The 23,206-nt window shown below is 44.1% G+C and overlaps 2 protein-coding genes across 3 annotated transcripts in view; one reads left to right on the top strand and one right to left on the bottom strand.

Annotated features, from left to right (window-relative positions):
* Nbn (nibrin) overlaps positions 1-6,343 on the bottom strand; it is a 28,089-nt gene extending 21,746 nt beyond the window's left edge. The window contains exons 1-4 of one of the 2 annotated variants that reach the window (XM_005362335.2): positions 6,187-6,343; positions 2,632-2,765; positions 1,144-1,292; positions 658-817 (exon numbers count right to left, since the gene is read on the bottom strand). In XM_005362335.2, coding sequence (XP_005362392.1) covers positions 658-817; positions 1,144-1,292; positions 2,632-2,765; positions 6,187-6,223 — 480 coding nt within the window. In that variant the 5' untranslated portion in view covers positions 6,224-6,343. Of the gene's footprint in view, positions 1-657; positions 818-1,143; positions 1,293-2,631; positions 2,766-5,705; positions 6,011-6,186 lie in introns of those variants that run through there. The other variant, XM_013351946.2, reaches the window with a different exon arrangement.
* A 2,361-nt stretch (positions 6,344-8,704) lies between these two features.
* The window catches only part of Decr1 (2,4-dienoyl-CoA reductase 1), a 25,266-nt gene continuing 10,764 nt past the window's right edge, over positions 8,705-23,206 (top strand). Inside the window, exons 1-2 of the mRNA XM_005362334.2 lie at positions 8,705-8,827; positions 22,331-22,533. Coding sequence (XP_005362391.1) covers positions 8,759-8,827; positions 22,331-22,533 — 272 coding nt within the window. The 5' untranslated portion in view covers positions 8,705-8,758. The remainder of the gene's footprint in view (positions 8,828-22,330; positions 22,534-23,206) is intronic.

Below are 23,206 nucleotides of genomic sequence, written 5' to 3'. Positions count from 1 at the left end.
AAATCACATGTAACTATAAATACACATATTCATACAACAGCTTACTTACTTAAAAGGAAGCTGTAGGTTAGAAACTACAAAGAGGAGGTTCTATGTTTTCGTAGAGCCACCTTTTCCTATCGAAGTCCTGACTTTATAAAGGAGGCACCATCTAAAGCACAAGTCAGCACTTGGTCGCACCTTAGGTTAGGACGTAGCAGGCACATTTACAAAGCCCTCCGTCACCGCTGTGACTCTGCTGGCGGGACTCACTGAGGTAAAACTGAACTACGCCAACTCTCTAGTCTTTGTGAGCAGACTCTTCCTTCCAAAAAGCAGTGTGAGGTACAAGTGGTGAGGGCAGGAGGAAGGGGACCTGACGGAGGAGACGTGAGATGCTGACCTTCTAGAGTGGCAAGCACTTCAGTCTCTTTTCGACTGCATGCAGGATCTATGCAATCAAATGAATTTCACGGTAAAGGATAACATAAAAACCTTTCTAAAATACCAAATCAAACTCTGAAATATTATTCAGTGTACTTTTGCTTCTGAAACAACAAACAGTGAAAAGCCACAACGGGGTAGACATACATGAGTCTATAGCTGTTCTGACAACAGCATGTCACTTCGGTGAGCTCGAGCCAACAGAACTGATTTCACACAAAGATTCGAACCTACTTTAATGGTGACTTTAACTGACGCCATGACAAGGTGAGTGCATTCTTCTGTCCAGCTATTTGTAGTGAGTCCTCCGAGCTGTAATACAGCTTGATTTAAATCAGTTTTCCCGGGGATGTCTAAACAAGAAGAGCACACAACCAAAGGTTCATACTCCACTCTGCAAAGAAAAATAAGTTACATAAGGTTAGATCGTAATTCTGGGGACAGCAACTTATAGGATTCAAAAATATCAGTCATTTTAATTTTAATGCATTTTTTCCTAAGAAACTATCATTTCTTAAGTCTCAAATCCTAATGAAGAAATAGCAATGACCAAAAATTAGCATTACATGTCACCTATGAGACTCAAACAATTGACCTACCCTACGACTCTGAGCCCACACCAACTCATCCAGTTACGGCAGTTTAATTCATCACCCAGAAAACCTCTTCTAGAATTTCAAATAAAGCTGTGACTTCCACATTAGCTTTGGAAGTTCTTACCTGAATTTGCTTTCAAACACCCCAAAGGTAATTCTGTCTCCTGTCTTCAAAGTGCAGGGAAGGCCATTCTGCATTTTTTCCTCATTAACAAAGGTTCCATACTTTGAATTATCTTTTATTGTTAATGTAGGAATTTCATCTGTTTGACTCTGGAAAAAAAAATCAACAAATGATTTAAAGTCTTTAACTACTTCATAATTACAGGGCAGAGCTCACAAGATCTATAACTTTCTGAGTAAGCAAAAACTAAGTAGATGGGGCTGTCTTCAGGGAATGATCACTCAACTAACAATTCTTGTTGTCCCTTAGACTGCTTCTTAAACCAAGAAGTACTAACAGTGTGGATTTCCCTAGCCACTCAGTTCATTCTCCTGAGGCTTTGTTTGTTTGGTACAGTCTGTTTTGTGTTTAAAAGACGAGGTGTATCCTCCCCTATATATATATTTTTTTTCTTTTCTTTTTTTTTTGAGACAGGGTTTCTCTGTAGCTTTGGAGCCTGTCCTGGAACTAGCTCTTGTAGACCAGGCTGGCCTCGAACTCAGAGATCCGCCTGCCTCTGCCTCCCGAGTGCTGGGATTACAGGCGTGCGCCACCACCGCCCGGCCTATTTTTAAATACTATCAAAATCGTACCATTAAAAACTAACCCAATGAGAATATAAGGTTAAAAGCTAGAGTTTCCGGCTGAATTTAAGTATTTTACTTTTTTCTAGAGGAGTTTCAATAATAAACATTTTCTCTACTCCTAAAAGAACAGACTTAAAATCTGAATTTCTGAGCAGCTAGCATTTACACATATGCAAGCTGCACAAAACAGTGGCTTTTCTTAGGCTACAAACACAAATATAAGTCCCGACAGTCAGGTAAACCCACTTCCACACCTGTGGGTGTGATAAAACACACCCAGAGCATAAGATAGCTACTTCCCCTAGTAAGACATATCAATCCCTACCCTGAAATACATGAAGTCCTTTAAAGCTGTATTGTCAGAACTGACACACGACCAAGGCAAACCACTTGGTAAAGGCCCTACAGTTGGATCTGAGTGTCTTCCAAAGACCCATAGGCTAAAGGCTTAGCTGCCACTGGTGGGGCCGGAGAAGGAAGCTGGGTCTGTGAAAGTGTGCACTGGACAGAGTTCTCGGACTCCACCTTTGCGCTTGCTTCTTGGCCACCAGCAGGGAAGCAGCCTCTATCGCGTGGTCTGTGACGTACGGCATGAACCAAAGATCAAATACGACTCGGCGAGGAGATCACAGATAGAAATTCTGAGCAACAGTGGAACTTCAGCATTTCATCACCGCGAGAAAAGACAAACCCAATGTTTCCTAACGCCTTTTCTGAATTTCAAAATCACCTAAAGAAAAGGAAACTATTCTAATAGAATCACTGCTACTTATGTGTGGGTTCTCCTGCTGTTTTCATTTTACCCAGACAGACAGGATTTCTAATCTGCTTACAAGACAGTAAAATAAAGCCAGCAGCATACCAAGCCGGCTGCAGGGAAGTTTACTCTTAGCACAGCATGGCTCCGACTGATCGACTGATCGTTCTCTATTAGAATGGCACAGTTTTTCCTTCCAACGATGTACTCTACGCCAGCCAAAAGTCTGCATGGTTCTCCTGAAGAAAAACAAAAATCAACAAATTTAAGGTACACACACACACACGTTTTCAAGGTACGTGACAAAATGTAGAGGTATTACAAATAAATCACACTTCTGCTATAAAAATGCTAAGCAACTGAGCATAATATATTACATATATATATGCATACACATCAAATTGGTTTTTAAAAAACTTTTTTCCTGGGTTTACTTCACGCATTTTTGCCTGTCTGAATGAGTGCACATCACGTACTGGAGCCCCTGCAAGCTCTGCAGCTGGCAGCAGAGGATCCACAGAGAGCCAAGAATAAAACTCTGTGCACATGACTTAGTTACCCAGTGCTGGTTCAAACGTCTGGAGCCTGACACCAGGCAGTTTATTTTAGCCATATTTAGGCACAGCACAATTTTAGGAAAATGTTTCCTGGTAACAAATTAGTCCAGGGTATACAACAAAGCTTAAGACAAGTTTGCACTGAAACTCTTTACAAAGTGCATATGGCTTCTTCCACAAAGATGGGCTCACTTAACTCAGGGACTGTTCAAGATAAGGGTCTATCTAGTGAGAATGACTAAGGTAACCATAACATTTGGGGGAGTCGGGACTGGTCCTAAGATAACACAGGCGTCACACAGGCTGTTGTAAAGTACACATGACATCTCCCATAAGGGTCATTTGATGGACTGGAAGGCAATGCTTAACATGTAGGGGGAAAATTCTGAGATAAACAACAAACGTGATAGTCTGGGGGACTTGGGTGAAGCCTGGCACTGCAGAGGGTGAAAGATCACCAGTGGTGACTACATCCTTTCCCAGCATTCCAGGCGGCAGACAGGCAAACATCTCCTTCCTCCGAGGAGACAAGCCCATGTGTTTAACGTCCCTGGTTTCCCTAGTGCGTGTCTCTCAATCTCATACGTGCTTGGTGCTCCTGTCATCAGATCCCCAGGATCTGGAGTTAGAGATGTTCATGAGACACCATGTGGATGCTGGGAACTGAACCTGGGTTCTGTGCAAGAGCAACGAAAGGTCTTGGCTGCTGGGCCATCTCTCCAGCCCCATGTGATTTTTTTCTAATAAATCTTCACTGAAGGATAGATACATAATGTTATCTAAATACACGGAAGCCTTTAGCATTTTGCAAATGAAAAAAATACCAAATACTCCCTCCAACATAACATAAATTTAGTGTATTATAAAACAAATTCACACTACTGATTTTGGAGTTAAGTGATCTTAAAACTTCACTAGAAAAATATCATAAAAATAAAGCAGGACATGGACAAGTCTGTTCGACTTTAAACCTAGCACAAAGGAGGCAGAGCCTGACAGATCTCTGTGAGCTTAAAGTCAGGCAGCTGATATAGTTGAGACCCTTTCCTAATTAAAAAAAAAGGAGGAGGGCTAGTAAGAAAAAAGATTATCAAAAATACTTTATTTTATTACGTGTATGAGCACTTGCCTGAATGTCTGTCTGTGCTGCATGTGTATTCAGTACTCACAGAGGCCATGGGATGGTGTCAGATGATAGACTGTTCAATCAAACACAGATCCTCAGGAAGGGCTAAAATTCAATCCTATTAAAGGAATCTGCCCTACCGCATTCCAAAATATGCCAAAAATCTATAAATAGTAATTAAAAGATGTTTCAATGGACCAGGATAAAAACAACACAGATTGGTATAATTAAGATCAGATTAGATGCAACTACACATTTAGGAGATTTTTGCTTTCCTGTTAGCAGTAGTATTTCAAATCAGCGTGAGTTAAAGCCAGTCTGATCTACAAAGTGAGTTCTAGGACAGCCAGGGCTGTCACACAGAGAAACCCTATGGGGGAAAATTAAAAACCAACCAACAAACAAAACACTTGTAATCTCTGAATGCTGGAGTAATAGCATGTGGGAACTGGGAGCGTGGGCTTCTCTGAGAGAACGGTGGTATATTATCACAACTAAACAAACAGGAACAGTCCAGTAGGACAGCCTGAGTTATATCTTGTCAATGAGATTTGGGTTCGTTTTATTTTGTTTTGGGGAGTAAGTCTCAGTATGTTGCCCAGGCTGTCCTCAAACTCAATCTATTCCAGCCTTAGCTCCGGGAATTGGGATTACAGGCAGGCACCATTACACTCATTTTACGAGAAATTAACCTGGACAGTCTCAAGGACAGAAAAACCCTGCTAGTTTATGAAACAACACAAAGGTGACCAACTGATTTGAAAACCAATCCCTTAGCTCCCGTCAGATGCTGAGATGCTTCCTCTGCCAATGCTTCTAAAAGCATATTTATTCTGCTATCCTGTTAATAAAGGGTTAAGGCTGCCTGGGTGGATACACAACTACAGCCCACAAACACATTTTTCTAACAGATGGTGAGGTATCAGCCAGTCACACCAACCTATCAGAGGGCAGCTTTAGGCTGTAAACCCCTCCTGATTCACTCAAGTAGGGTGACTGCTGAAGTCAAATTCAGTGAAGGTGTTTTTCTAAGTTATGTCCATTTTCTGTCTACAAACTATTGTTTGACCAAGGTGCTGTGTGGAGTTCCGTGAAGCTCTGCGGGTCAAGGCCTCAAACTTGAATGTGTCAGGTTGTTTACCCGTTTTGAGACGCGATCTCTTGCAGCTCAGCAGGCCTCTAACCCTGTAGCTGAGGGCAGAGAACCTTTAACTCCCGATCCTCCTTCCTCCACCTCCCAAGTGTGGGATTGCAGGCCTGCGCCACCGCGTCCAGAAAATTCCTGCCATCTCACAGAAACCCACAGACCCAGCTAGGTTCAGGCTAACTACTCAGAGCTCTGCTCTCTCACCCACATAAATTTGTGTTCTATCTTCGCAAGGTGGACAACGCACAGGGATCATCCTTCTACCTGTCTGTTTCCCTTTATGCTGTCAGCAAACTTCCTCCTCACTAACTTCCCTGTTAACAAAATCCAACCGCGGACAAGGGCTCACCTTTCCGTCAACTAATAATGACTATATATGGCGACAACCACTTAGCACGCGATAACATTTTCGCTGCGCAAAAATGGGCTGGTGGGGGCTTTTTTCCATAGTTCTGAGAGTCTGGGGTGCAATGATGAAGTAAAACTTTAAAGCGGTCCCGGGTCGCCACGTGATTCTCCACAGCGTGCACCCGACGGGGTCTTCGGTCCCCACTCTTGCGTTTCCCGTCAGGGCTTCCGTTCCGCCCCCGGCTCGAAGCCGAGCTGGAGCGGGTCTCACCGGGCAGCGCACACTGCACCGCCCGGCCCATTCGGGGCGCCCTGCCCGGATTCCAGCGCTCGGTTCTCAGCGGCCGGCCGGGCTCCCCGAGTCCCTGGAGCCTCGCCGCCACCGGAAGACGAGCCGGACGGACCGGAAGTGCGCCCCGGCGCAGCCCCCCGCCCCCAACTCCCTGCAGCAGCTCCCGGGAAGAGCTTTCCCCGCCGCCTACCTACAGCCCCGCTAGCGGCGGGGAGCAGCTTCCACATGGGTCCGGCGCCTCGGAGCCCCGCCACGCGCCACGCCAACCGCGGCTGTCCGGCGTGCGCGGCCACCGAGCTGCAGCGGCGCGGGCTCCGGGACGTGCGCGCTCCCAGGACTCCGCCAAGTTCCTCGGAAGCGCGGGAAGGAGGCGCGAGTGCGCCGCCCGCGCCGCGCGCCACCTGCTGGTCGCCCGGAGCAGTGCAGCGCGGAAAGTGTCCCGTTAAAAGGGGTGTGACTATGACGCCCTAATCCACAAACTATAACAGTGTTTAAAAATCTCCGAACTAACTAGAGTCATTAAAGTACTGTTTGGTTATATTATTTCTCTGTATTTAAAATGTCTTTATTTGCATCATTTGTGGCAGGATCGGTTAAAATGAAGACCTCATGCCAAAGCCAACTTTTTGTTTAACCTTTTCCAGTGCACATTATGCCAGAAACATAAGTTTGTGTCTTTTCACAATGTCATAATTTACTGAATAACAATAAATCAACAAGCTACACTGATATCTGGCTGTAATTTGCCTAGTCCCAATTTTCCTTAATAGCTGGTCATTGTAAAAAAAATTTTTTTTCTTATCCCAGCTGTAATTTGTAGTGGCATTTCAAAAGGCTTCCTGAAGATCTGAGAATAAAACAGTCCCACTGGTCAGCCTTTGCAGGCCAGGTTATGGTAACATACACCTTTAATCGCAGTAGCCATAGAAATCGGGTTGTGCAAGCCTTTAATCCCAGTGGTGCACACCTTTAATCCTAGCCCTAGAGAGAGGATTATAGAACGGAAGGTGAGGGGAGTCAGCTCTCACACAGTCTCATTCTGAGATTCCTGGAGGCAGGGTCACCATTTTCCAACTGAGGTCAAGGTAAGAGCCAGTGACTGACTGCTTTACTTTTCGGGTCTTCAGGTTGAACTGCAGTTTCTGACCCTGAACTTTTATTAACCGTGCCTCAGTAATTGCTAATAATAACTTTGGGATCACACGTTGCACATCATATAGTAAGTGTGTGTGTGTGTGTGTGTGTGTGTGTGTGTGTGTGTGTGTAAGGATGATTGTAAAGGAGTTTGAGACTGTAGCAGAGAGGTCAAGGGACTTTGAAATCAAAGTACAGGGCTGATACAGATGCAAGCAGAGTAGACGCAGTACTTGCCTAATACGCACAAAGCATGGTTGGGATTTTCGGCAGCAATAAATGCATAAATAGAACAGTAATCTTCCCATGTAATGTAACTGACTTTTAGATTACATATGGTATATAACAAAATGTCAATGCTATTTCCACAGTTGTCCAGTACTATTATTTTACAGAATAAGAATATAAATCTCTACATGTTCAGCAGAAATACTTTTTTAAAAAGTGTTTTAGTCTGTGGCTGTTAGAATCTAAGTCTTTGACTGATAATCTACTGTTTACTCTAAGGGACAAGGGAAGAAAAAGGAAGGTTGGCTCACAACAAGGAGAATTCAGCTTGGAAATTAAGTTTCTTTTTCTTTTCTCTCTTTCTTTCTTTCTTTCTTTCTTTCTTTCTTTCTTTCTTTCTTTCTTTCTTTCTTTCTTTCTTTCTGATACAGTCTCACTATGTAGTTCTGGCTTGCCTGAAACTCTCTAAATAGACCATGCTGACCTCAAGCTAACAGAAATGCCCTCTTCTGCCTCCCAAGCACTGGGATTAAAGGTGTGTGCCCCCATGCCTGGTTAAATTGCTAAGCTTTTTTTTTTCTTAATTGTGAGCATACTGCAAAGCTAGGAGGGACTGGTCACTCTTTTCAAACTCTTTCCCTACCGCAGAAGCTACGAGCCTTAACTTCATCCAAACCAAACGTCATAATTTTACATAAGGCTCTGAATATAAGGTTTTAATAAAGCATTCCTCTGCATGCTGACATCCAATTATGCCAGCACCATTTGGTGAAGATGCTTTCTGTTCTCTACTGTATATGTATATATGTCAGCATGGTAGTCTAACACTGTTTATTCTCGTCCATGAGCATCTCTTTAGACGTGGGAACACAGCTAAGACAGCCATTGGTAACAGAGGTGGGGTCATTGCTGAGATAAACCTGACTATGTGGCCATTGGGACTGTTTCATGCCTGAAATGTGGAAGACTTGCAGCTTAGGTTTAGAAAACACCTTGAATTCTACAAACAGAATTTACCATTCTGAGGGGACCTTGGAAGACAAGAATGTTGAAAGAAATGTGGGTAATGGAGGCTAGCTCAGGAGATTTCAGAGGTGAGCAATGACTCAATAATAAGGAATTGGAGAAGAGACATTCATTTGATTTTGGGTGTGTGTGTAAAGAATATGGGTTCATTCTACCTATGCGCTTAGCACTTGAGGAGCTGGCTGGTCCTGAGCCCATTCCCTGGTGGACAAAATTCTCTAGTCGAAGAGAGCAGGACAAAGCATGGAGCTGAGCTGTGACGCCCCGGGACCTGCCCTCTCCGGCCACACCGCCTGCGGTCGCAGTCCGTCCCCGCCCCGACCGATACTTCCGGACCGGGCGGGCCCTGCGGTAGAGGCAGTTTTGCTGGGGAGATGGCGCTGCTGGGTCCTGCGCTCTTCGCTAGGGTGTCCCGCCTACCCCGCGACCCCGGTCCTCTGAGGGTAAGGCAGGGCGGGGTGGGTGAGGGCTTCTACAAGGAGAAGGGTTCCGGGCTCAAGAAAGTGGGAAGAGCGGGGTTCCCCGGAGCAAGGAGATGGAAAGAACGTGGGTGCCCCAGGACAGGGAAGTGGGAAAAGCCAGGGTTCCCGGGGCGCAGGCAGATGAAACAGGGCCGGGGCCTTGGGGTGCAGGGAGGTGAGAGATGCCAGGCAAGGAGAACTGTGCGGGGACAGGGGGTTCCAGGACGTGGGGGCGATGTAAGGAGAGAGGAGAGGGCTCTTGGGACTCAGCGAAGGGAAAGGAGAGAAGCCCGGGTCCCTGGACACAGGGAGATGAGGGGGTGTAGAAACAAAAACCAAACAGACAAAAAGAGACAGGAACCTCCCATAAAGGAACTTTGATTTGTAAATAAGCGGGGAATGGGACAGAGGTAGGCTGCGTGATCTCTGGACTGTCCAGTGTTAGGATGGAAAATCGGAGTTGATTTTGGAAGGAGTCCTTTGACCTTTTACCCAGTTTTAGCATTGGCAAACCTTTAGTGAAAGCTAGCCTGAAGGGCCGAGCTGTCAGTGTGGTGGGTAGGGAAGAGAGTAGGTTAGCAAGTTGGTTTCCTTGCTGAAGAAGCTTCTCCTGAGCAGTGTTAGCCTTTCACAAGCCCCCCCCCCCACCACCACATTCCCATGGCAGTGCCTTGTTTTTGTGGGTTGTGACAGGAATAACTTCATTTGTATCATGAATTTCACAAAGCAAATGCACATAAAAGATGAAATAAACAAAAGTCAAAACATTGTGGAAGTTGGTTCTCACCGTCTACCATCGGATCCCAGGATCTGTTTGTCAGGTTTAGGTTCTTCTCCCCCAAATAAACCAGCACAGTGTAGTACAATAATTCGAAAAATTCAAAACTTAAGCCACGTTTAGATTCACTTTCTAGCCGTGTGGAAGCCACATCTGTTTCTCTCAAGCTTATATTGTTTCTCTTGTCAACGTTTTCCCACCAAGTCTGCAAGGCAAATAAAATAAAAGTGAATTAACTGGGGAGGAAAAGACGTGGAAGAAAAAAAAAAGCAGTATTTCAAGACAATCCTTGCCTCTAACTAGGTTAAAAATCAAGCTAAAAAGCAGAATTTCCTTATCCAAGTAGAAAAGTCAGGCTGCCGCTTGTTAACCTCATACTCCCTTTGAGAGCGACAGACTGACCTGTAGTGTTCGCTTTAGAAAATTGTGGGGTGGTGTGAAAGACCAGACTACTGGGGGCAGCGAGGTGGGAAAGACCGGGAGTCCCGGGGTGCAGAGAAGCAAAGAGGGAAAATGGGGGTCAGACGCAGGATGGAAGGGACCCCTAAAGTGAAGGTGGGAAAGCACGGGAGTCCCAGGAGAGAAGCAAAGAGGAAGAAGGGCGGTTAGAAGCCGGTCAGAAGGGGCTCCAAAGGTGAAGGAGCGAGTAGGTGTGGTTGATTTCTTCAACTCGGGGAACCTTCTGGAAAGTGGTCTGTGCGCTGCTAGCGTTGTGTTTAAAGACAACACAGTCTGGTAAAGACCAACAGAACTCCAGCGTTCCTTTCCCGAGAACTGATCTTTTTTCTCCCCTCAGCGATGTTAGGATTGCAGCACCCGGAGTCACAGACCGGAAGCCCAGCAAGTGGGAGGCAGAATCAGGCGGGCCTTTGTGGGTTCGAGGCCAGGCTGGTTCACACAGTGAGAGACAGCTAGTGTTGCAGAAAAAAAAACCCTGTGTCAAAACAAAACAAAACAAAACAAAGCAAGCAAACAAACAACTCCTCCCCCAAGATTCTGAGTTAGTAGAGGTGCCTGTCTCCTTGACACAGAAGGCTGAAGTTTGAATCCTGTGGGAAAGGAATGACAACATCTGTGGATAGGGAGCTGCCAAGAAACATCGTGTTTTTGAGAGTAAAAATAAGATATTATAGTTCAAACCTTTTGTGTGAGAGAAATGTTTCCATAGCCACAAGCACTATCTGTGAACACTATTTTAGACTGAACCTTGACCTAGGTGGGCCTCAATTCAATCCGATAAATAGCTTGGCCTAGAGCTGTGTCTTTGAGATTAAAAAAGAAAAAACTGACCTTGCTCTTAGGTTTTGTTTCATTCTCCAGAGAAAACTTTAATTTAATCACTTGTTTACCATGAAATGTAATTGTTGGGCTCTTTTCAGAGAGACTCCCTGGTTGAAAGGCAAGCATGCATTCAGTATGGAAATAGATTCATTTGTGTTTATGGAGCGATGGTTAGTAACTCATGATCAGGCATTGAAATACCTGTGGTACAAAGAGAGTGGGTGTAACAAAGAATCAGAAGGCAGTGCTGTTGTGTCTTGTAGTAAGGTTAAATTTCCCAGTGAAAGTGTAAAAATTGTTCGTATTTGTAGACTCCTGCTCGTTGGTGCTTACTGCATGACCTTTAGGTTTCGTCTCACAGAGTGAACACGGATGGAGCATGTAACCTGAGTGATTGTGCACAGCACAGGGCCTGGAACAGAGTGAACACGGATGGGGCATGCAACCCGAGTGATTGTGCACAGCATGTAGTCAAGTTGGAAAACGTATCATGTGGTTCTCACCAAACCTGTGTGAGAAGTGATAGTGAGTTACCTGCAGCTCCAACAGACTGGAAACCAGGTGTATTACAATGCGTGGATGAACAAAACTACACACAGGCAGAGACCTGGAGGGGAGGGACCTGGAACTGGCTTTTGAATCAGAGGTCAGATTGTTTCAGGGCCGTGATTTCAACCTAGGGCTGGAGAGGTGGCTCGGGGTGGAGTGTGCTTGCTCTTTCTCTGAGGACTGAAGTGTGTTTTCCCAGCACTCATACTGGGTAGTCAGAACCACCTGTAAGTACAGCTCCAGGGGACCTGACACCCACTTCTGTCTTTGATGGGGACCTGTCCTGTCTTAGTTACTGTTCTATGAAGGAGTAAGTCACAAACAATGCCACAGCAGTTTGGAATTATGATTAATAGGGTAGTATTTATTTAAAGGGGAAAAAACTTACAGATCACCGTCAGCCCTCTGCACAACCAGGAAGGGAGTCTAGTCACCGGCCGAGCAGGAAGTGAAGAGAGAGAGAGAAGGAAGTGGCCGCTTTTTTAAAGGGAGAGAGACCACGCCCCAATGGGCTGGTATCTCAGCGGCTATAGGCTGGAGGAGCGGAAGGACCTCCCGCAACAGTTCTATTGCTGTGAAGAGACACCGTGAGCAAGCCAACTCATAAAAGAAAGCTTTTAATTGGGGGCTTGCTTACAGTTTTAGAGGTTAGTCCATCATGGCAGGGAGCATGGCGGCACACATGGCAGGCACGGTGCTGGAGAGGTAGATGAGAATTCCTCATCTGGGCCCACAGCTAGAGAGAGAGAGAGAGAGAGAAAGAGAGAGAGAGAGAGAGAGAACTTGTCATTGGCTTTTGAAACCACACTTACTCTGACAAAGGCCACACCTCCTAATCCTTATAATCCTTTCAAACAGTTAGTGATGACTAAGCTTTCAAATACAGGATCCCGTAGGGGCTATTCTTATTCAAACCACCACAGCACCTGTACAAATTGGTACATGTTGACTGAGGTTTCTGTCCTGCCTGGTTCCCGCAGTCGTTAAATCCCAAAGAAATCACACAGAGGTCTACATAGTTATAAACTGATGGCCCATTATCTCAGGCTCTTCTTATTCACTAATTCTTATAACTTACATTAGCCCATTAGTTTTATCTGTGTTAGCCATGTGGCTTGGTACCTTTTTCGGCAAGGCAGTCACATCTTGCTTCCTCTGCGGCTGGGTAATGGCTCCAGACTGAGACTTCCTTATTCCCCAGATTCTCATTGCCTCGCCTCTATTTCCTGCGTCCCACCTATACTTCTTGCCTGACTACTGGCCAATTAATGTTTATTTAAAATATAATCGATAGGGTGCAGACCCTTGTCCTACAGCATGTACATATAGACACACATAAATTAAAAAGCATAAGATAATTTCATCCTGAAGAATAATAGGTATCAACAAGGGGAAGGTCTTTGACCATTCCTGCAAGTTCAAATGATCTGATGCAGTGCAGTTTGTGCCACAGGATGTGGAAAGAGGTACAGGAGGGTCCTGATCTTGGTCTAAGGACATCGTGGTAAGATCCAGTCCATGTTAGAGCTCGGTGTCCTTAATGTTGGGGAGCTTCAGCAGAAATGCTGTCTCTTCCATTCGGAAGAAGACAACCCCCCAAATATCACTGTTTTTTGTTTATTAATTTTAAATGCTTATTTATCTTTAGTTCATGTGTATGAATGTCTTAACTTCACGTATGTCTGTGCTCCAGGTGCATTCCTGGTGCCTACAGAGGCCAGAAGAGGCCATTGGTTTCGCTATGAGTGGAGTTACTGATGGTTCCAGTCATCTATCAGGTTCTGGGAACTAAACCCAGGCCTTCCATGTCTGTTTATGCTGAACCATCTCTCCAGCCCTTATGTATAATAGTTTTTGGGGCTGGCTTTTGTTGTGCAGTCCAAAGTAGCCTCAGATTCATAGAGATTCTCCCAACACTTGAGAGTGCTAGGTTTATAGTCACGTGCATCTCGCATCTGCGAATATCTCTTTTTTGAGTTTAGGGTTTTTTTCTAAGATCTGTTATGCCTGCTGACTAGGCTTCCCGAATCAGGCATACTTACCACCTCGGGATGGGGTTCCAATGCTACCCAATGGGGCAGCGAGGTCCCAAGAGGAGGTAGGTCATAGTCCCAAGAGGAAGTAGGTCATAGAAGTTTCTGTTTAATGATTATCTTCATAGTTTACCAGACAAATAAAGCAGCCCTGCAGAAACTGCGTGCCTAAGAGCAGAAGGGAGTTTTTAAACAGCCCCCAAATGCCTTAATGTTCTAGGCAAGAGAGTAGCCTGTGGGTGGATTCAGAACGGAGGAGATTGGTGTAGCGTGAAGAGGTAGCTGTAGGTACTGGGCTACTGTGGCTTGACTCCCTTAAAGGACTTTAGAGCTTCTCCCAAAGGCTGTGGGGGAGCGGTGGTGACAAAAGTGGAGGCCAATTGGCTAATCTTCCCAGAGGGGAGGTGATGCAACGCCAGGAAATGCGTGGCCACGGATGTAGACACTGGAAGTGAAATAGGGTGTCCAGGAGGTTGACTTGAGAGGCAGAGGGAAGAGCTAGCTAGGGGCTGAGGGGAAGGAAGATTGGGCTGCTCGGAGGGGGTCGTCAGGTGCCATCAACACCATCAAGGGGAAGGTAGCATCACCCACGGAAGGAAACCGGAAGTCAGAGTAGAAGGGATGACCTGAAGGCGGCATTGGTAACAGTGCAGGATGGACCTGAACGTTTGAACGTGTTGTGTAGTGATGCTGAAGCTCGGTTTTCTCGTCAGCCCATGAGGTCATTCCGGGAAAGGAAATAGTCACTGTGAGGGTGTGGAGGGTGGAAAGGGCTGTCACTCCTGAAAGTGAGCAGGACCCCCCCCCCCACCTCCCGCAACTCTAGTAGTTAAGTTACCTGTGTGGAGATGAGGCATGTGTTCAGTCGAGGGAGGTGCCAGCACTCCGGGGCTGGGCTGGAACGCTGGTAGGAAGCAATTCATGAAAGAAAGGGAGGCAGTGAACAGTCTTTTCATTTGGAGAGGGGGGGGGAACTCAGCCCTTCTTTCCCTGAGAGTCAGTTTTAAGGGAGATAAAGCGGGGTGAGGGCCCAGAGGACGGACGGTCCTGTGTGAAGCTGGCTCCTCTTCACTTTGTGTAGCTCGGGAAGCCGTTGGAGCAGCCAAGGAGAAAAGGATTGTGGCCCTTTTCTGAGATCTCTGGAGAGCCACACCAAGAGGGCTGGGGTGAGCAGATGCTGGAGGCCGGAGACTGTAAAAAGACAACACAGAGACAGCCACCAGCATCTGAACGACGGGGGATATGAACAGTGGATGGAGGAGAGGGAGTGTGAACCCAGACTCGCTCCCCATTGCTGGGAGGAGGAACTGGTGCTGCCTTTTCCTTTCCACCTGACTTTGAGTCTCCCGTTGTAAACACTTGCTATGCCTTAGATATCCCCACCGCAGATCCACAGGTGTTGAAATAGGAGCGGCGGGGCTGCGTCCCCAGCACCCCGCTGCCCGCAAGGCTAGCTTATGCCCCGAAATAATTACACGGACACTGTATTCATTTAAACACTGCTTGGCTCTTTAGCTCTAGCCCTTTTCTCGGCTAACTCTCGCACCTGGACTAGCCCATCTCTAATAATCTGCTGTAGCCCACAAGGTGGCTTACCAGGGAGATTCTAGCCTACGTCCATCCTGGGTCGGAGCTTCATCGCGTGTGCCTCAGAGAGCAGAGCTCTCGCCTCTGCCCAAAAGAGTGGAGCATCGTGTCTCTCTGAGGCGTCTGCCCCCTGAGAGGAGAGCTGTCGAGTCTGACCTCACTTCCTCTTCCTCCAACCTATGTTTTAACCTTTCAGGGCAAGCAGCTTCTTTATTTAATTAACCAATAACCTTCCTCCATCACACAGGCATGCTGGGAGCAGCCCTAACCCCCTTCTACCCGTCAACATCGTACCTCCATCCTATGCCATCCTGTAACATACACCAAGGTTTAATATACTGTATAATATAATATTCAGTATATATATACTGTATATATACTGTGTATATATACTTGGCTGAAGTAATAAGGAGTCAAGAACAGATGTCTCAAGGGAAGGCAGGAATGAAGACTCTCGTGGAGCACGCTCCCTAATTCGTCTCTGATCATCTTCCTTTCATATGCAGCACTGGGAAACATCTTGGTCTGCATCTAACTGCAGACAGATAAGAGCTGTAATAACGGTAGAAGCACACCCCGCTGTACGGAGTAATGACTTTCCGCAGGACTTTGGTTCATTGCTATGAGATGTGTCATTACTCAGAAATGAAATTTCTGTTTTGCTCCTGGCAACTGCATGATTTCAGCCTAGCCTTTGGAGCTTGGAGTACAGCAATGCATTTTTTTGTATGTCCAGGCTAGTTGCTGTGGCAACAAGATGTGAGCTCCCCAGAAGCTTAGCCTCCTGGCACTCTATTATAGGTGATAGAATGGTTAGGGATGTTCAGGTGATACACTCAGTTACGGAGTGTTCTTCACCTAGCCTGTGAAGAGCTGGGGGCCGCAGCATTTGGGCCATTTAGTTCTTTACATTTGTAGGGTCATGGTTGGCATTCGGGATGCTGGGGCAGTTCTTACTCTCTAAGAACCTTGCTTTCTACACGGGAACATGCAGAAGAGCGGCCCCTCCTGTTAAGAACCATAGGTGCTTTACTGAAAAGGTTGTCTGGACACTAAAAGGACATGTGGCTGGTACAGACAAGCATGTTTTAGCAACCGGACAAAAATTGCAAGCATCGGTGGAAGTATCATTATACACAGACAACACAGGGAGTGATTCGGAAGCATAAAGATACACATTTTCACATCTTTTGAAATATATGGTTGGCCAGTTTTACCAAATGGATGTTCTATGACAGTGAGCAATCTGTACAAACTCCTACTTCGGTGTGAATCTAAGTAAGAGCAAATTGTCTCTAAAAATACTCACCCGACACAAACCAGCAGACTCTCAGCCCCTGCCCCTCTCCCTGAAAGAACCATGGCAGAAGTTCATTGTCTACCATGGAACTCATAGCCAAGTGGTAAAGGTAGAGTACTTCAAATAAGGTGGCGTCTTCACGAACTGTTTCTGTGTTCCTTGTTTTAGCATGGTTTTCAGCTCAGAGCTTTCTGTGTTGTGTGCTTGCACACATGATTCAATTGTTAGATACTTGAATGAAATACCATCTAACGAGTGTGTGGAATACTCAAGCAGTATTACCCTGTGTCCTTGTTAGTTAGTCTGCATCTGATAGTTGACTACAATGAGTAGTTTCTCGTGGATTGGTCCAGAAACTTTTGGGTTTGTGTCAACACATAGGGAGATAGCCTCTTCTGAGAAATACAGTGGAGATTCTGTATCGCTGTCTTTGTGCCCTTCTGTTAATACACGACACTTCACCCTGTTGGTATTCAACAGGCATTGCTGAGCAATTGGACAAACTTTGGCATTTGCCTTCAGCTGTGTGTGCATCCTTCTTTCAGTGGGTAGGAGGTCTATGCTTTATGAATGGCTTTGGCTATTTTGAGCCTGTTGTAGTTCCATATCAATGTTAAGAAAGTCTCATCAACTTTTGTAGAAAGTAAAATAGGATATAATTTGTTTTCAATGCTGGCAATAGAACTCCAGGCCTTGAGCGTGCTAGGCAAATGCTGTACCACTGAACTACACCTTTTGTTTTTTCATACTTGTCTTTGAACAGAATGCCCTTTCACTATCTACTATCTAAGTGGGTAAATTTTTGAAAGTCGAGTAACTCCTTCTAAGAGTATTACATGTAACATTGTGATCCATGTTGCCAAATTGCTCTCCAGAGAAGCAGGCACCAGAGGGAAAATGTTGACACTTTCGCCTGGTTTTGACTGGCGATTCTACTAAGTTGAAAAGAGTAGTTCAGGTTATAGAAAAGGTAGAGCAAAGGCTAGGCGGTGAAAGTTCTCGGAAAGCTTTAGGAATGCTGCAGCAATAGTAAGTATGGATTTTACTGTTGAAGCTGGTATGAAATAGCTTTAGAAAAGCAAGCTGTGGTCCCCCTACTATGTGACTGGCTTCAAAGACCTGAGTACAGTCCCCAGAACCCATGTAAAACTGGGTCGGGTAGTCCATACAATCCCAGTGTTGGGGAGGCTGAGGTGGGAGGACTCTTGGGACATGCTGGCCATCCAGTCTAGCCCAAGCAACAATGTACAGGTCAATGACATTGGTGGACAACATCTGAGGAACGATACTAAGAGTGGATCTCTGGCACACACGTGTGCACTCTCTCTCAAATTCACACACACACACACACACACACACACACACACACACACACACGAAAGAGACAGAGGCATTGAAGTGTGTCGTTTTGTCTTTCTGATTCTGGATGTGTCCATGCTTGTAAGGTATGCAGTTTGATTGTGGAAACTTGATCAACAGCCGTGATGTTGGTGGTGAAATAGCTGAGACAGTAATAAAATATTAACCCTTTCAGTCTCACAACTTCCCTGTGAGAATCTATTGCTTGATGAATTTTACAGGTTTGAAACTGAGCTTTTCTGAAGTAATCTAACATGTTTAAATATAACTTTTAAAAGATATCTTTACATCGACTGCCAGAAGCTTATTTGTGGTGCAAAAAAGCAAAACAACACCAATAATGTCCTCTACAAAAATCTCAAATTTTTCTCACTTCTTTTTGTATTGATGCTAAGGTTTTGTTTAGACAAGGGATCATCTCTCAAATGCCTCAGAGCCCTGAAGGCCCTGTAAATGAAAATGGCCACCCACTGAAAGGGACACACTTAGCCTGTAAGACTGGAGTCTGGACAGACAGAAGAACTTACCACAGGTGGGCGTGGATCAGGGTTGTACCTACTCATGTCGTCTTTGTATGACTTCTGAGTTCTACGTGAATTCATCTTGATGTTGACTCAAGTTTTGAGACTTGATGATAGCTTCATTTGGCCTAATATTACCAACACGTGTATATTTTAGTTAACCTACTTACTTTAGGCTAGCAAAACTCATTAAACAATTTACGTATGAATCTCATCTGTGGTTTTTAATTCCTTAGGGAAAGGACAAAGACTATACTTTTTCAGAATTGCCGTTCGAGGATAAGTGTGATCACCCCTGGTGCACACACTGGGTGTGATATGGGAGGCTGATGAGTACGGCAGTGGGAGGAGTTTAGCACCTATCTCCCTAAGACAGATTTAGAGCTCAAACTAATAACTTGACATTTCCAAAATATGAAGACTTTAGGAAGTTTATAAAAATTCACTATCTTTGGACCTACAAGGAAACCAATGCTAATGAGAAAAGTATTATTTGTATAAAGAAGGAAAAAAAAAACCTCAATTCTAAATAAGCCACATGTAGAAAAATTACAATGCAAGATTTGAAGATCATTCAAGGCCTATTTATGTCTCATCCACTTTTCATAATTCCGAAGGAAGTGGCCAGATGCAGGTTTGAGGTCTTAGGGGCACTGTCACACCATGGTCCTGTGAGACCCAGTCCCTTGTGAGTCTCAATAGACAACTTGTGATTAGGCCAAGAGGTGGCCAACTTCACGCCCACACACACACATGCTGTCAGTCATCAGAAGATGGTGTCAATTACAATAGCAAGTCAGTGTTTTCCCTCGCAATGGCAGGAAAGGAATTCCTAAGATTATTATCAATCAGGTCACATGAATTTACTAAGACTTGTCATTATGCTTCATTAACACAGTAGGACAGCTATGATCGAACAAAACCCTTTTACCTTTGTATGCTTCCTTTGCCAGGTACAAGGCTGATAAAATGCTTTTAAATATATTTTAGATGCTTTTATAAAAATAATAAATTATCCTTCACAAAGCTTAAAATTTTCTCTACAAATTAATCTCCAAATAAATAAAGATTCACGGTAGAGCCTTGCGAACACTGCAGTGCATTTTCTCATTATTCCCAGATAGTGACAAATTTGCCAGCCCACTTGTGCCAATTTCCTGATTCATCATCTTAATGGGGTTGTTGTGGAGGTGGATGGAAATTTTAAGCAAATGTGCCGTTTATGGAGAGAAAGATAACTGCAGGTTGCTTGGATCGTTCTGTCACAGCAAAAGGATCCGGGGGGGGGGGGGAGCGAGTGCTGTCAATATGATGATATTGACATAATCTTCAATTATGATGAAGATGAGACATCACCAGATTGGCAGACGACATTAGGTGATGATTTTCCCTGATTATGAAATAAGATCATACTTGCTCAGTAGATTTTGGAAAAGAAAAGTTATTCATAACCCCATCCCTTAGTGATAATAACCAAGTACAGGGGTACTCTGAAGCCAGACATGTCTTGGGTTTGAGTCGTCTGCACTTCTTATTTTATTTATTATAGACATTACTTTTTATCTAAGTTTTATTTATACGTTATGTGACTGTATGCCATGTATTAGGGGTGCTCATGCAGAGATGGTTCTTGGAGTTCGAGTTACAGGCGGTTATGGGCCTCATGATGTTGAGTGCTGGATCTGAACTTAGGTTCTTTGGGAGTACAGTAAATGAACTTAACTACTGAGTAATCTCTCCAGCTTCCTTACTATTATTTTTAAAAGTAGATCATTTGGCCTTTTAGAGTCTTAATCTCTTAATCTGCAAAATGAACACGACAGCAGAATCTTCATTGTAGCTGTTGTCTATAGAATCTACACTGCAGCTATTGTCTGCAGGCGGCTACACGGTAGCTATTGTCTGCAGGCGGCTACACGGTAGCTGTTGTCTGCAGGCGGCTACACGGTAGCTGTTTGTTGTCTACAGGCAGCATGGGCAGGTGGCACACAGTTCCTACTTACAGAATCTACACTGCAGCTATTGTCTACAGGCGGCTACACTGTAGCTGTTGTCTGCAGGCGGCTACACGGTAGCTGTTGTCTGCAGGCGGCTACACTGTAGCTATTGTCTACAGAATCTACATGGTAGCTGTTGTCTACAGGCAGCATGGGCAGGTGGCACACAGTTCCTACTTACAGAATCTACACTGTAGCTATTGTCTACAGGCGGCTACACGGTAGCTGTTGTCTACAGAATCTACATGGTAGCTGTTGTCTACAGGCGGCTACACTGTAGCTGTTGTCTGTGTCCCAACCATATTTTTATGGAGACCAGGCGGCTTCAGACTTGCTATGTATTTGAAGATCTCCCTGAACTTTTTATCCTTAAGCCTCCACCTCAGTGGTACCACAAGTGCGCACTATCAAACCCAGTGTTTTGTAAAGTGCTGGGCATTGAATCCAGGGTTTTACACAAATAAGGCAGTACTCTGACAACGGAGCTACCTACATCCTCACTCCCAACACTGATTCTTATTTGTAATTAAGAAAATCATAAATATTGATACGATATATTAATATAATAGTATATCGACTTAATACCACATCATAAGTGCTGTCTTGTATAAATTCAGTTGAACAACCTTATTTTAGTCTGCTCAGAATTCCGAATTATTTCTTTGGGGGTAAATTTGTAGATACCATGGGTCAACTGGTTACAGCTATGCATCATGCAGAAAAACTCTAGCAGGCAATGATAGATCTAGAATTTTGATCTTGCCAACAAGGCCTATCTGATGGGGAAATGTCACATCCCTTCCTGGTGTATTAGTGAATCTTAAGAGAAACTTAGAAGAAAGCCAGAGGAGTGTGCCAGGGTGTTATAGGAGCAGGCTTCAGAGCCTGCCAGCCTGTGTTTGAATTTGGTCCTGCAACTTTGTCAATGTTCATAACCTCTGTGAGTCTTTGCTAGGCAATGGGGTAAAAGTAATACCTATTTCAAGTCTGGTGATTACATGGCTTGTTATCTAATTGTAGACCATAGTAACTACTAAATGAAACTTGATTTTTCTGTTTATTTTATTTTCTCTTCATTAATGTTTTGCCTGCATGTGTGTCTGTGTGAGGGTGTCAGAAACCATGGAATTAGAGTTACCGACAGGTGTAAGATGAGAATTAAACCCAGGTCTTTTGGAAGAGAAACCAGTGCTCTTAACCACTCTAGTCAAACTTAAAGTTTGTTTTTATAATTACAATGTGTGAGAATAGCAGTACTTTTCACAAATATTTGATATTTAAACTGTGAAATATAAAACTAAGCAAAAGAAATATGTTTTGAGTTAATTTGAATTATTTATTTACTTCCTTTTAAATATAGCTGCAGTAGGAATTTGAAAATAACCATCTTCAGTAATTCAAAGACAGAATGTGGCTTGCATTTAAATTCTTTTCTTTTGGTTAATGGATTGTTCTTGAACTTGTGATCCTCCTGCCTCAACCTCCTGAATGCCCATGTTTACAGGTGTGTGCTGTTTACCTGGATCTTTTTTGTTTTTCAAGAGAGGGTTTTTCTGTGTAGCCCTGGCTGTTCTGGAACGCAGAGATCAGCCTGCCTCTGTCTCTCAAGTGCTGGGATTACAGGTGTGCACCATCCCTGCCTGGCAAGCTGTATGACTTTTATACTTGAATGTAAACATCACATCTGCAAAGATAATGCCACCATTTTCTCCAGAGCACTATGCACTGTCTACTGCAACTTCCTTTCTCTAAGTTCTACTGTGTTTATTTTACTAACGAGGACTAACAATGTTCCATGAAAATGCTTTTGTCGGTCTCATTTTATGAATGAGGAAACGGAGACAAAAGGAAGTTTAAAAACTTGCTTATGGTTATATGACTATGGAGTAATTTCTTTTATGTGTTGTTTCTGCCCTGGATTCCATGATTTTTAAATCACCTCATTATAGTACTTAATAATTGTATTCACTTAGTATATTTTATTGAGAAAAATTGTTTAAATGCAATAATGATGGATAGTTAGAAGAAGATTTCATCTCTTTTGTAAATATATAGGTATCAACTCATTTTTTTCGTTTAGTTTTTCAGTTATGGAACAAAAACACTGTATCAAAGCATTGATGCTCCCCAGTCTAAATTCTTCCAGCCCCGTTTAAAGCCCATGCTACCACCTAATACTTTTCAAGGAAAAGTGGCTTTCATTACCGGAGGAGGCACCGGCCTTGGCAAGGCAATGACAACTTTTCTGTCCAGCCTGGGTGCCCAGTGTGTGATAGCCAGCAGGTAAGTGTCACTTGAGGGTCTGTGAAGAAACCATCTGTGTCACAGTATCAAAAACAGTATTCCAGGGCTATTTGATTTCATCTTATATAAAATATTCTGTAGATTGATTGAAAACATCTTCCTGGAAAGATCCAGTTGCAATTTGAGATGTAAAAATAGTAACCACAGGGAAACTGCTGTTGTTTACAGTTTTCGTTTTCTGAATATGAAGGCGAAGTTCAAAAGGGCCACATTGAGGTGGTTTTGATTTCTGTTGGGTTTCTTATCTTTCTTACTAATTCAATTGGAGATTAACGATATACCAAAATAATGGATGCAACCCTAAGGGTTGCTTTAAGGTGGACAAGAATTTCAAAATGCATTATTATGGTGAACATAAAACCACACAGGGACAAGTTCTTATGTAGGTATATCCTGGTGCCATCTTTCTATGGACTCTTTGTTTATCTAGGCAAGGATGTGTTTCATTTGTTTTAAGTTGTAGAATATTGCTATGTGAAGGTGTGTTTCATCTGTTTATGCTGTTTTTGTTAACAATGTGAAGATGCGTTTCATTTGTTTATGCTGTCTCTGGTAATAATGTAAAGATGTGTTACATTTGTTTATGCTGCATTTGTTAACAATGTAAAGATGTGTTACATTTGTTTATGCTGCATTTGTTAACAATGTAAAG

Source organism: Microtus ochrogaster, linkage group LG5, assembly GCF_000317375.1.
Source record: "Microtus ochrogaster isolate Prairie Vole_2 linkage group LG5, MicOch1.0, whole genome shotgun sequence".
NCBI lineage: Eukaryota > Metazoa > Chordata > Mammalia > Rodentia > Cricetidae > Microtus > Microtus ochrogaster.
Note: the sequence above shows the minus strand (reverse complement) of the source record. Positions and strands in the feature narration are given on the sequence as shown.